Genomic DNA, 14,242 nt, shown 5'->3' with positions numbered 1-14,242 from the left:
ATATTTGAAAAATTTACTTTTTGTTTCCCACTTGCCATTGTGTTGCCCCCTCGACCCTCATTGCCCCATAGGCCCCTCAGCCTGGAGGACAGGTGAGCGGAGCTGGGATATGTGCCCCACAAAAGTGTGGTGGTACTTCAAGGCCATCGTTTAATTCTGTAAGTAACAATCACCTTGCCTGCACCACTCTTTCATCATGGATGTTCCTCGTGACTCTCCTTTCCCTACCCAAATCCATCTTTTCCTGCATATAATCTTGGAGTGCAGTGTATAACTGTTCAGGTTTTTTTGAAAATAGAGAAAGAGATGTGGAATATTCTGGTGATGGATTGAACATGTAGGATTTCAAACACTGAAAATACAGTACAAGTGGTCATCAATACCTACGTGAGTCAACTTGCTCAGGAGAACCAACAATGAGTGGAAAAAATATATCCAGTCAGTCATGAAAGAGAACAGATACTGGATCGTATTCATCCATCAGTAAACAAGATATATTTAATAACTACATGGTCATGAAAAACAATGACGAGAAAGAAAATATTTTAGATCCAATATTGAAAGAGAAGAGATATTGGATCTTATGCATCCTTCATTATAAAGGATGCTTAACATGTTAATAGTCAGGAGAAGCAATGGTAGGAGAGAAGATATTTTAGACAAATGATGAAAGAGAAGACATACTTGGACCTTGCTCATCCTTTCTGCTTCTACCAGGATGATTGTGACAAATGGCAATTTACAAGTTCAAGCCTTTTGTTATAATGATTAGGTTCTTTAAGTGCATGTATCATCGTATGATAGTAACGCTAGTCCAGTGCTTGTCTGTTGAGTATTTCATATCAATACTGATCCAGTAATTTTCTAGCAAAGACTTAAATCTAATAATGAAGCTGGTTATTTAGAACAGCCCTGTTCCTGTTTCATTGTTTATATTTTCATACACTGATCCAGAGTTAGGTCTTTTGAATGAATAAAAAAGCAATCCAGATAACTGGAAAACTATTAAGCCATGACAGAAATGCTCAAGGCCTTAGCAAAAATCTTTCTTCACACGTCTCCTTTCACCCAGGATGTTAGAGATCTCGCTCTCCATGCTTCTTTCTCAACCATCACAGTGAAATTGATTCTGCCCTCTTTCCAGTTCAATGATCTGACAAGAGGAATATACCAGACCATTGCAGATACTTGTACAGAGTGCAGCCATACCCTTCTAAGAATTAATAAACCATCACAGAGATCCCGCAGGTTATCTAGCATATTATTGAACTGTTACTAGGTTTCCTAAATCATTACAGAAATCCTCCCTCTCAGAAGAAAGATTTATAGGCAGGCTTCAGGCAAACTGTTGCAAGAATACCCAGGGCCATAATACCCAGCCCAAAGGCTGTCACAGATCTCCCAAAATTAGTCTACAGAATCATCAGATTATCACAGAGATAAACTGATGTAGAGATTCACAGCCATTGTAATAGCCTTCAAAGAGATACCTTGAAATATTTCAAAACTCTCAGATTGTTATTAGTTTAATTAAAAATCTATATGTTGCATGTGATGGCCCTTGTAAGCTCTTTAGGCCACTATGTAATCAAAATTGATTACAAGACAAGATGCGGGGGGATATAACAGGCAAGAGAAATGGAGGAAGGGGTGAAGGAATATAGAGAATGTCACAGACTATACAGGACAAATTGTTAGTTCTGAAAGGCTTTTGTTTTTATTTTATTCATAATTGCATTTTTTTATTTTTATTGTGTAAGGGACATTAGCTAGAGGATTATTGTTTGTTGGAAGGATTGTGGATAAAGGTGTTTTGAAGAGGGAAATTGTGTAGTGTATAGAATCAGGGAAGATATTCCAAGTCTAAGGGCGAGCATGAGAGAAGGCACAGAAGTACTTCTGGGAGAAAAGAAAAAGTATGGGGAGGGAAGAAAGATTGGCAGAATAGAGGAGAGTGGTGGACAGCCACTAATGAGATGTAGGCAAGAGCAGAGCTGGAAAGAGTCTAACAAATTGAGTTCAGTGATTTTGAAATTGTTACACAAAGGACTGTAGAGTCAGTTAAGGGATTCATAAAAGGGGATGATGTGGTCAAAAAGTGAGTTTCATGGTGACATTTTGGATAGACTGGATAGTAGTGAGGCAGTTGTTGGGAAGACTAGAGAAGAGGTTACAATAGTCCAGATGGGAGGTTGTTAAGACATGCACAGAGATTTTGAATGCACTGTAAAGGAGAAAACAGAAGGATTTTAAAACATCCTGAAAATGAGGGGTAAATGGGAGGAGTTAAGGATAACATCAGGTGTGTGGGCCTGGAGATTGGAAGGGCTCATGGAATTATCTGCTGTTATGGAGAAGTGAATATGAAGGAAGGACATGAGTGTGAAATGAAGAGTTAGGTTTTTGTTATATTGAGGTCCTTCCTCCGGTCCAGAGATACCTTCACAGATAACTCCAAGCTACTGAAGATATCCCCTTATAACAGAAATAATTTTGCTCTATTATTTGCATGGTATGATGCATAATTTTCATGCAAAATACCCTGCGTCACTGTTGTACAAATACAGTAATATCATGTGGTGGTGCTTTTAAGAGTTTCACAGTATCTTATTTATAAACAACCTTTCAGAATGGTTTGTAAATCTCTCTTATTAAGTTGTTTCAGTGCAAAAAAACTTTATAGAATTTCTTTAACTCAGAAGCACTTTTTTTTCCATTAAAAGATAAAATCAAGAAAAAATATTTGGACCAGTTTGGGACTTTTTCTTTTTTGTTCTCCTGTCTTTAAAAAAACATGAGGCTATAATATGGCCAGTACTATTGTGGTTTTTTGTTTTTTTAAATTGTTCTGTTCTCAATTTATTATATAATATGTTGATATTGCAAAGCTTCAGAACAGAGCATGATCTTATATACCAGAAGTGCTTTGCTTTTGGGAGCTGCAGGGTGATACAAAGATAGAACATCAGCCATCATTTTGAATGTAATAGCTTTTTTCAGACCCTTAACTCTGTTTTACCATTGCTTATTTGTATTTCACACAAATGTCCCTATTCTGTAGTTACAGAACTCAAAACTATCATAGCTTGTTCATTTTCTTTTTTCAGGCTGCTTTACTGAATTCCTTCCCTGCAATCTTCGATGAGCTATTGCAGATGTTCACCGTGCAGGAAGTAGCAGAGTTTGTGAGAGGAACTCTAGGAAGCATGCCTAGTACAGTGCATATCGGACAGTCGATGGATGTAGTTAAGCTGCAATCTATAGCACGCACTGTGGACAGCCGCCTTTTTTCTTTCTCGGGTAAGACAGTAGCATCCATTTGTAACACTTGCAGCTGAATGCCCCTGGTAAATCCGGCCAAGTGATAGTAGGATCATATTGCATTTTTTGTAGCTGCTTTGTGGAGAACTATACCATGAAGAATACAAATAAATTTGGAGAAACTGTTAGCTATGTTGTACTTCTGGTGTATGTATGCACTTGATGTATATATTGTTCTACATATATGGAGCTTTTCCTACAGTGAACAATGTGTTGTACTCTGTGATATGCGCCCATAAATAAATTTTGTGTGATTGCAGATAGTGGAGAAAACATGAGATTTAGGATACAGAACAATACTCTTAATTAGCATATTCACTGATTAAAAACACACTTATTAAGTGATCACCCAATTATTATGATTATCAGTGCTCCAAGGAATACACTGTGCTACAACTCTAATATTATTTCTTATTACAACTGCATTGAACAAGACACAGATATGAAGACAGTCCCTGCCCCAGCAAGCTTGCAGCCTGGAAAACACTCACTGAAAGAGGAGCTGCAATGAGAGACCCAGGAAAGAGTCACTTCAGATATATATTTTTAAAAAATTCTTAATCTGAACATTTTTATTTTCACATGTATGGGGTTTATAAAAGAAGTGGGTGTTTTGGAGGCATTTGAATGAGGAAAAGGTGAGAGCCTGGTGCACTGAGTTGAGAAGGTAATTCCATGTATAAGGGTCTACATGAAAGAAGTTAAGAAGACAGGAGTGGAAGAAGAAAACAAAAGGGTTTTAGATGCTGGCATATTTGTCCAAAGAAAGGGACAGAGAGGAAACACTATAGACAGTGAGATCCAATAAGCCAGGGCTGAGTCTAGCAGGGCCTTGAAGGTGAGGAAGAAAGGATTAAACTTTACTGAAGTGGGTGACAAGGGGGAACAAGTGAAGCACATCAAAGAGGGCAGTGATGTTGTCTGACTGGCAGGCAATGGATTCTGTTTTTTTAAATACTTTAACCCTATGGGTTAATATATTTTCCTTAGGGTTCTAAAGGCAGGAGCTAAGTAAACCTGACTCCTCTCTGTTAGCCTCTCCATTTCCTCCTCCTCTCTTTAACAAGGGATTCCGGCATCCAAAGCCCTCCTTTACCTGCTGTGGCAAAGTACCTGTCTCTCCTCTCCTAGCTCAGTCCTCCTCAGCCTTGGAGACACAGGCTTGGGCAAAGCAAAAGCCCTTCACAGTCGCGCAGGGTCTGGCTGATCCCCTATCAGTCAGGCCCTTGCTCTGTTTTCCTCTCCTTCTGGGGAGAGTGCAACCTGCCTTGCAAGAAAAGTTCTTCTTCGAGTGATTGCTCATATCCATTCCAGGTAGGTGTACGCACCGCGCGTGCACGTCTGCCGGAAACTTTTTACCCTAGCAACTCCAGTGGGCCGGCAGGTCGCCCCCTAGAGTGGCGCCAGTATGGCACCAGATATATACCCCTGCCGGCCCGCCCGCTCCTCAGTTCCTTCTTACCGCCATGTCGGTTGCTGGAACTGTGGAGTGCGGCTTGCTGACCTCCACGTCCCTAGCTCTCCTGTACTTGTTCGTCGTTTTTCGTTGTAAATAGTTAATTAGTAGATAGACTGTTAGCATAGTAGTTAGTTAGAATCTTGTATATAGTTGTCTAACATCGCTTGCTGGTGGGCCGTTGCCCTCCCCGGCACCCGGCACCGGGCCCATGCCTGGCTCGCCAGGCTTCAAGCAGTGCTCGGCATGCAAGAAGCCGATGCCTACGAGCGATCCCCACGACGCGTGCCTTAAGTGCCTGGGGGAATCGCACATCAGCGAAAAATGCCGCATTTGCAAGGCCTTCAAGCCTCGCACGAAGAAGGAGAGAGACCAAAGACTCCACGCTCTCCTTATGGAGGCGGCTCTGTCTCCGGCACTGGCGGCGCAGTCAGCCAGTTCTACTCCGGCACCGGACCGCGCCGGCACTGGCAAGACTCCCCAGCACCGACCATCTCCGGCACCGGGAGCAGACTCTCGTCCCTCGGCGTCTGCAACACCATCCAGGCAGGCCCGAGTGGAGCGCCCGGCGCCTACCCTGGCCGCGGCACCACCTGCAGGACTGCTGTCGACTCCGGGCCCGGAAGGTCCGTCGAGTCCAGCCCCTCCTAGCTCCCCCTTAAGATCCGGGGTCGAGCTACGGGTACCGTCTACGCCGGAGACCTTTGCCTCGGCTCGGGACCTGATTGCGATGACAGAGCCATTGCAGCCTCAGCCGGCACCCCCGCGACGGGTAACCTCCAGGGGTAAACCGATGCTTCGAGCGCTGTCTCCCAAGTCCCGGCACCGATCACCCCGGAGGCGTGAATGCTCGCGCTCGGGGCGCCACTCGGAGTCCCGGCACCACTCTCCCAGGCGGTACCAGTCGTACTCGTGGCACCGATCACCATCTGCACAGTCCCGGTCGGGCTCGTCTCACCGCCGGCACCGAGACTCCAGGAGCCGTTCACCTCGGTGTTCGGCTCCTCGGTCGACCTCCCGGCACCGAACCGGTGGTAGGTCCCGATCCCGGTCGACCTCCCGGCACCGCGCCGGTGGCAGGTCCCGGTCTCCGCTGCCGTCCCGGCACCACGCTCATCGAAGGTCGCGGTCCCGCTCCCGGCACCGACATCGCTCCCAGTCCTGATCCGGATCCCGGCACCGGTCATCACGCCGTTCCCGATCCCGATCCCGGCACCGATGTGGGTCGCGGCACCGAGCCTCGGCACCGAGGGGAGCGTCGGTCTCGGCGCACAGAGTCGCGTACCAATCAGGCTCCGTGCCTCCGTGGCCGTCTAGGGAGCCATCGGTCTCTTCCTAGACTGACAGCGCCTATGCCATGGGCCAGGACACGCACTCGGCCCTGTTCCAGGACCCTCCCCCACAAGAGCGAGGGCCTCAACAGTGGGGGTTTTGGACCCCATGGGCGTATTCCCAGGCTCAGGGTCTGCAGCACATTACCCCCCGCCCTACAGGGGAACGCAGACCTCTGGAGGCGACGGTATCGAGACCCCCTCACTCCCCAGAAGCAGACGGCAGGTCCAGTCACCGGGACCCAGAGCTCCCTCCAGGGACGGAGGTGCAGCCCCACACGGACCCCCCCGTGGACACTTTGTTGCCGGGGGTTTCCTCGTCCTCTTCTCCGGATGAGGCAGTGGCGGGTACCTCGTCCTCCAGTCCTCCCCCGCTAGATCTTAGGGCGCACCAAGACCTCCTCCGCCGGGTGGCACAGAACCTGGACTTGCAAGCGGAGGAGGTGTCTGAAATTGAGGACCCGGTGGTGAGCATCCTTTCCGCCGATGCGCCCACCAGAGTGGCCCTGCCCTTTATAAAGACAATCCAGGCCAACGCCAATAACATCTGGCAGTCACCGGCCTCCATCCCTCCGACCACTCGAGGGGTGGAATGAAAGTACATGGCCCCCTCGAAGGGCTATGAATACTTATACGTTCACCCGACACCCTTCTCGTTGGTGGTCCAGTCGGTGAACGACAGGGAGCGCCACGGGCAAGAGGCCCCAGCGCCCAAGTCGAAGGAGGCGAGAAGAATGGACCTCCTGGGCCGCAAGGTCTATTCGGCGGGGGCGCTACAGCTCCGGGTCTCAAACCAGCAGGCCCTCCTCAGCCGCTACTCCTTCAACTCGTGGGTAGCGGCGCGGAAGTTCGCGGAGCTCTTGCCTCAGGACGCCCGCCAGGAGTTTTCCACCATCCTGGACGAGGGCAAGAAAGTAGCAAGAACATCGCTACAGGCCTCCCTTGATGCTGCCGACTCGGCCGCTTGGACCCTGGCCTCGGGGCTCACGATGCGCCATATTTCTTGGCTGCAGGTCTCTGGCCTTTCACCGGAGCTCCAACATACAATCCAGGATCTCCCCTTTGAAGACCAGGGCCTGTTTTCTGATAAAACAGACCCGAGACTAAAAGACCTCAAGGCTAACAGGGTCATAATACGGTCGCTGGGAATGCATACGACTGCAAGGCAGCGCAGGCCATTCCGGCAGCAAAACCAGCAGCAGCAGCGGCGGCCGTACCCCCAGTTCCGCCTCTCTAGGACCTCTCTAGGCACCGCGGCAGGAACAACCGCCGCAGGCAGTCCGGTGGCCAAACGGGGCAGAACCAAGGCTCCGCCAAGGCCCCTCCAAGGCCTAAGCCTTCCTTTTGAAGGTGCGCCCGAGGGCGCAGTACCAGTTTCCCCTCCGGATCCCTCCCCGCAGTTTTCCAACCGCCTTTCTTTTTTCCTCCCGGCGTGGACCCAAATAACGTCGGACTGTTGGGTCTTGCGTATGGTGCAGGCCGGTTATCGCCTGCAGTTTTCTTCCCCCCCCCCCGCCACCCTCCATCCCCGTCCCTCTTCAGGGACCCCTCTCACGAGCAATTCCTCCGTCAGGAAGTACGCGCGCTCCTTGTCAAGGGAGCCATAGAGGCGGTTCCGGACAACGAGAAGGGCAAGGAGTTTTATTCCCGCTACTTTCTAATCCCCAAATCCAAGGGCGGCCTCAGGCCCATCCTCGACCTGCGGGAACTCAACAAGTATATCGTGAAGTTGAAGTTCCATATGGTATCCCTTGGAACCATCATCCCATCCCTGGATCCCGGAGACTGGTACGCCGCCCTCGACATGCAGGACACTTACTTTCACATCTCCATTGCCCCCCAACACAGACGTTTCCTCCGCTTTGTGGTCGACCACCAACATTATCAATTTGCAGTCCTTCCGTTTGGCCTCTCTACGGCCCCGAGGGTGTTTACAAAATGCATGGCAGTCGTCGTCACACACCTTCGACGTTGCCGCATTCACGTCTTCCCCTACCTGGACGACTGGCTGATCCGAGGCACATCGGAGCTGCAGGTCCGCCACCATGTCGACAGGATCAGCACCCTCTTTGCTGCCTTGGGCCTCGTCATCAATGTGGACAAGTCTACTCTGCTCCCCACGCAGCGGATAGAGTTCATCGGGGCCGTTCTGGACTCTACCCTGGCCAGGGCCTTGCTACCCTTGCCTAGGTTCCAGTCGCTGTCGGCCATCATTCTGCGCTTGCAGGCGGCCCCGCTGACCTCTCTACGAACATGTCTGGCACTTCTAGGCCACATGGCAGCCTGTACGTTCGTAACGGCATATGCCCGACTCCGCATGAGGCCTCTTCAATCATGGCTCATCGCGCACTATCGGCCGGCCAGACATTCGTTGGACACAGTCGTCACCATTCCTCAGAGGATGCTGGACTCCCTTCGCTGGTGGCTGGACCAGTCCGTAGTCTGTGCGGGGCTCCCGTTCCATCTGCCCCAACCCTCGGCATCCCTGACCACGGACGCCTCAGATCTGGGTCGGGGGCACACTGCGGCACCCAGAGAACTCAGGGCTTGTGGACACCTCAAGAGATCAACCTCCATATCAACATACGAGAGTTGAGAGCGGTCCGCCTTGCTTGTCAAGCGTTTGTCCATCTCCTTCAAGGTCATTGTGTCGCGGTGTTCACCGACAACACGACGACCATGTTTTACATCAACAAGCAGGGCGGCACCAGGTCCTCTCCCCTGTGTCTCGAGGCAATGCGCCTCTGGGAGTTTTGCATAGCCCATTCGGTTCACCTTTCCGCCTCCTATCTCCCGGGAGTGCGGAACACTCTAGCGGATCGGCTGAGCAGATCCTTCCGTTCGCACAAGTGGTCCCTCCGTCCGGACGTCGCCCTCTCACTCTTCCAGAGGTGGGGTCGTCCCCGGATGGACCTCTTTGTGTCCAGGCAGAACAGGAAGTGTCGAGTATTCTGCTCCTTCCAGGGTCGGGAACCAGGGTCTCTGGCAGATGCATTCTGGATCCCATGGATAGCCCACCTGTGTTACGCATTCCCTCCCGTTCCGCTGATACACAGGGTTCTCCTCAAGGTGCGCAGAGACAGAGCCCGGGTGATTCTCATAGCTCCAGCATGGGCCAGACAGCATTGGTACCCCATGTTGCTGGACCTCTCAGTAGCCAACCCAGTTACCCTGCCCCTACATCGGGACCTGATCACCCAGGACCACGGCAGGCTCTGTCACCCAGACCTTCCGTCTCTACACCTTACGGCATGGCTCCTGCGTGGTTGACAGGCTCTGAGTTGCGCTGTTCTACCCCGGTTTGGGAGGTTCTCATGGGCAGTAGAAAGCCTTCCACCAGGGCGACTTACTCAGCTAAGTGGAAGCGTTTCTCCTGCTGGTGTTCAGAGAAAGCTCTTCGCCCTATGGAGACTCCTGTCACCACTATTTTAGACTACATCTGGTCCCTCAAGACCCAGGGTCTGGCGTTGTCGTCCCTCCGGGTCCACCTAGCGGCCATCTCCACGTTTCATCCTGGAATGGACGGATGTTCTGTCTTCTCCCACCCTATGGTGGCGAGATTCCTGAAGGGACTGGAGCGGCTCTATCCACAAATCCGCCCTCCGGCCCCTTCATGGGACCTCAACCTGGTCCTAACTCGGCTCATGGGCCCTCCATTCGAGCCATTAGCTACTTGCTCCCTGCTCTACCTCTCGTGGAAGACCGCCTTCCTAGTGGCCATTACCTCAGCTAGACGAGTGTCAGAGCTGAGGGTCCTCACAGTGGACCCACCGTATACCGTCTTCCATAAAGACAAGGTACAGCTGAGGCCTCACCCTACCTTTCTTCCCAAGGTGGTCTCAGCTTTCCATGTTAACCAAGAGATTTTCCTCCTAGTCTTTTTCCCAAAGCCCCATTCGTCCCGCAGGGAGCAACAGCTCCACTCACTAGATGTCCGTCGGGCGCTAGCATTTTATGTGGACAGGACCAAACCCTTCCGCAAGTCCCCCCAGTTATTTGTGGCGGTAGCGGACCGGGTCAAGGGGCTGCCGATTTCCTCCCAGAGGTTATCTTCCTGGGTTACCTCCTGCATCAGGACCTGCTACGACCTGGCCCACGTTCTGACGGGCCGTGTGACTGCTCACTCCACCAGAGCACAGGCATCATCGCTGGCTTTCCTTGCCCGCGTGCCAATCCAAGAGTTTTGTAGGGCGGCGACCTGGTCTTCGGTCCACACATTCGCTTCCCATTACGCCCTGGTCCAGCAGTCCAGAGATGATGCGGCCTTTGGCTCTGCAGTGCTCCAGGCCGCGACCTCTCACTCCGACCCCACCGCCTAGGTAAGGCTTGGGAATCACCTACCTGGAATGGATATGAGCAATCACTCGAAGAAGAAAAGACGGTTACTCACCTTTGTAACTGTTGTTCTTCGAGATGTGTTGCTCATATCCATTCCACACCCGCCCTCCTTCCCCACTGTCGGAGTAGCCGGCAAGAAGGAACTGAGGAGTGGGCGGGCCGGCAGGGGTATATATCTGGTGCCATACTGGCGCCACTCTAGGGGGCAACCTGCCGGCCCACTGGAGTTGCTAGGGTAAAAAGTTTCCGGCAGACGTGCATGCGCGGCGCGTACACCTACCTGGAATGGATATGAGCAACACATCTCGAAGAACAACAGTTACAAAGGTGAGTAACCGTCTTTTCTTTAGAGTTCAGCTGCCTCTACTCGCTGGCAGCTACTCTACTTCTCTCCTCCCCCCATGCTTCCCTGCCAGGGAGGGTTTAAAAAGGGCTCCAGCCATTGGGGCCAGCTGAAACTAATTACCTCCCTGGTAACCCCTTTTCCAGCTGAACCTTATTCCTCCATGGTTAAGCCTTCTGGGACTAATTACTACCCCACTCTTGGTAGCTAAGTGTCCTGAGTTTGCCACACTGCCAACCCTACAGCTTCTTAACCTCATTGCATTCCAATGAACAGAAAGCCTCACTGTTCCTTCTTGTTTCAGAGTGGTAGCCTGTATCAGCAAAAAGAATGAGGAGTACTTGTGGCACCTTAGAGACTAACAAATTTATGTGAGCACCAGCTTTCGTGGGCTAAAACCCACTTCATCGGATGCACAGTGGAAAATACAGTAGAAAGATATTGTGACAAAGTTCCTCCTCCACTTTGGTGGATCCTGCGCTTATTGGCGGATTTGCTCACCTCAGTGTTCTTCCCCTCTTGTGGAACCCACAGTCTGGGTCAACTCCTTCTGTGTCTGATCAGGAGTTGGGAGGTTTAGGGGGAACCTGGGCCCTCCCTCTACTCCAGGTTCCAGCCCAGGGCCCTGTGGATCGCAGCTGTCTGTAGTGCCTCCTGTAACAGTTGCATGACAGCTACAACTCCCTGGGCTACTTCCCCATGGCCTCCTCCAAACACCTTTATCCTCACCACAGGAGCTTCCTCCTGGTGTCTGATAATGCTTGTACTCCTCAATCCGTCAGCAGTACACTCTCTCACTCTCAGCTCCTTGTGCCTCTTGCTCCCAGCTCCTCACACACGAATCTGACTGACTAACTGGGAGGCTTTTAACTAGTTCCAGCCAGCCCTTGATTGGCTTCAGGTGGCCCAATCATTGTAGCTATCTCCACTGCCTTCTAGAAAGATCTTAATTGGCCCCAGGTGTCTTGATTAATCTGGAGCAGCTGCCATTTGGTTACCATGGTACTAGGGATTTGGTTAGCCTGGGGCTACATACCTATTCCTTACTACTTTACTGTAGCCATCTGGCCTTGCCCCATCACAATATATATACATAGAGGACATGAAAAAATGGGTGTTGCCATACTAACTATAACAAAAGTAATCAGTTAAGGTGGGCTATTATCAGCAGGAGAAAAAAAAACTTTTGTAGTGATAATCAGAATGGCCCATTTCCAACAGTTGACAAGAAGGTGTGAGTAACAATTAGGGGAAAAATTAACATGGGGAGATAGGTTTTACTTTGTGTAATGACCCATCCTCTCCCAGTCTTTATTCAAGCCTAATTTAATGGTGTCCAGTTTGCAAATAAATTCCAATTTTGTAGTTTCTCGTTGGAGTCTGTTTTTGAAGTTTTTTTGTTGGAGTATTGTGACTTTTTGAGGTCTGTAATCAAGTGACCAGGGAGGTTGAAGTGTTCTCCGACTGGTTTTTAAATGTTATAATTCTTAACTTCTGATTTGTGTCCATTTATTCTTTTGCATAGAGACTGTCCGGTTTGGCCAGTGTACATGGCAGAGGGGCATTTCTGGCACACAATGGCATATATCACATTGGTAGATGTGCAGGAGTTCCTCTTCCTACTGGCCTGTTTTCCTTGCACCTATCCACTCAAACACATGGCTGCCTTTGGTGCTGATTTTTATTTTCTCCCAGCACATGAGTCTTTTGCAGCCTTTCTACAGGGGTAAGATCATTGGCCAGGCATACTAGAGGAAAGAATGAGGAAATCCTAGCAGTGAGAAGTCTGGGCCAACCAGAACTCACTGCAGGCAAGAATCCTGATGTGTGGCCTTGCCTCCCAATAGCCAGAAAACCTCCCTGCTTCCAACATTGCACCCTTTCCACTATTTTGTGCAATGAATACAGTCAGGTCCTTAAGGTGATGAACCCATAAAGATAAGTTAATTTCCTAAGAGTTAAATATATACAGAGTTTGACTCACTGAGCTGCTGTGAAAGCAGCATGAAGTGAACAAAGGGTCACACAGCAGGAAATTAATTCTAGCAAATTGCAATTCACACCTGTTGTTTGCAAGCATATTCACAGTATTCTTACCACTTCAAAAGTTATTTTGCCTCCCTTGGTGTCCTGCTGTTAATTGATTTATCTTGTTAGACTGACCTCACACTTGGTAAAGCAACCTCCATCCTTTCATGTATTTATACCTGCTCCTGTATTTTTCACTTCATGCATCCGATGAAGTGGGTTCTAGTCCACGAAAGCTTATGCCCAAATAAATTTGTTAGTCTCTAAGGTGTCACAAGGACTCCTCATTGTTTTTACATTCACAGTAGTTAACATCAGGCATGCCATGTAGGTGCACCATTAATTCATTGTTTAGTGACTTTGAAATGCATTGCACTGAAAATCTGTTCTCTAGCAATCCCACCAATTAATCAGGCATGCTGTTTATCAGAGGCCCAATTAAGTGAATTCTACTGTATCAGCATCCTATATTAATACTAATTCCTCGGTTTCCACATACAGTAACTCCTCACTTAACATTGTACTTATGTTCCTGAAAAATGCGACTTTAAGCGAAATGATGTTGAGTGAATCCAATTTCCCGATAAGAAGTAATGTAAATGAGGGGGTTAGGTTCCAGAGAAAAAAATTTCACCAGTCAAAAGACTATATTATACACATGTGTACAATATAGTCTTTTAAGTATAATATTGTTTTTTGACTGGTGAAAAATTTTTCCGTGGAACCTAACCTCCTCATTTACATTAATTCTTATTGGGAAATTGGATTCGCTTAACATCGTTTCGCTTAAAGTCTCATTTGTGTGTGTGTGTGTGAGAGAGAGAGAGAGAGATGCGCATTGCCCCTATAGGTATGAAGAGTGAAGTCAGAAGTACCCTCCCTTGTTAATTAGTTCAGCAAGCTGAGACCAGACCGCAGCTGCAGCTGCTGCTACCTGGAAGCTCCCTCTGTTGTGTGTTTCCCCTGCTCTATGGAAGATGGGGTAAGCGGGGTGCAGGAGCAGGGGGGAGGAGGACATCCTGACAATAACCCCCCCTTCTCCTCCCCCCCACACAGCAAGCAGGAGTCTCGGGGAGCAGCTCCAAGGCAGAGGGCAGGAGCAGCACATGGCAGTGTGGGGAGGGACTGCTGCAATTGCTAGCCTTCTGGGCAGCTGCTGCACAGGGAACTTAGGGGAGCGGGAAGCTGATAGGGGGGCTGTCGGTCCACCCTGGTTCCAACCACCCACCACCTACCTCCACCGGGCTGCTCTTCCTGCAAGTAGTGGACAAGGCAGGCAGCTGCCAAATGACCTTAGAAAGGAGCATTGCACAACTTTAAATGAGCATGTTCCTTAATTGATCAGCTTTGAAACAACGTTAACCGGGATGACTTTGTGTGAGGAGTTACTGTACAAAGTTCTTGGATAATATCAAGGTTGCTGAA

General features: G+C 49.5%; 1 protein-coding gene across 9 annotated transcripts in view; it reads left to right on the top strand.

The window, feature by feature from the left end:
* Positions 1-14,242, top strand: part of DOCK3 (dedicator of cytokinesis 3) — a 612,097-nt gene that overhangs the window by 472,597 nt on the left and 125,258 nt on the right. For all 9 annotated transcript variants that reach the window (XM_030569027.1, XM_030569026.1, XM_030569028.1 and 6 more), the window contains exon 24: positions 3,108-3,300. In XM_030569027.1, the coding sequence (XP_030424887.1) occupies positions 3,108-3,300 (193 nt within the window). The remainder of the gene's footprint in view (positions 1-3,107; positions 3,301-14,242) is intronic.

This window comes from Gopherus evgoodei, chromosome 7 (assembly GCF_007399415.2).
Source record: "Gopherus evgoodei ecotype Sinaloan lineage chromosome 7, rGopEvg1_v1.p, whole genome shotgun sequence".
Taxonomy (NCBI): domain Eukaryota; kingdom Metazoa; phylum Chordata; order Testudines; family Testudinidae; genus Gopherus; species Gopherus evgoodei.
The sequence above is the reverse complement of the archived record's forward strand: the minus strand, read 5'-3'. Positions and strand labels throughout refer to the sequence as shown.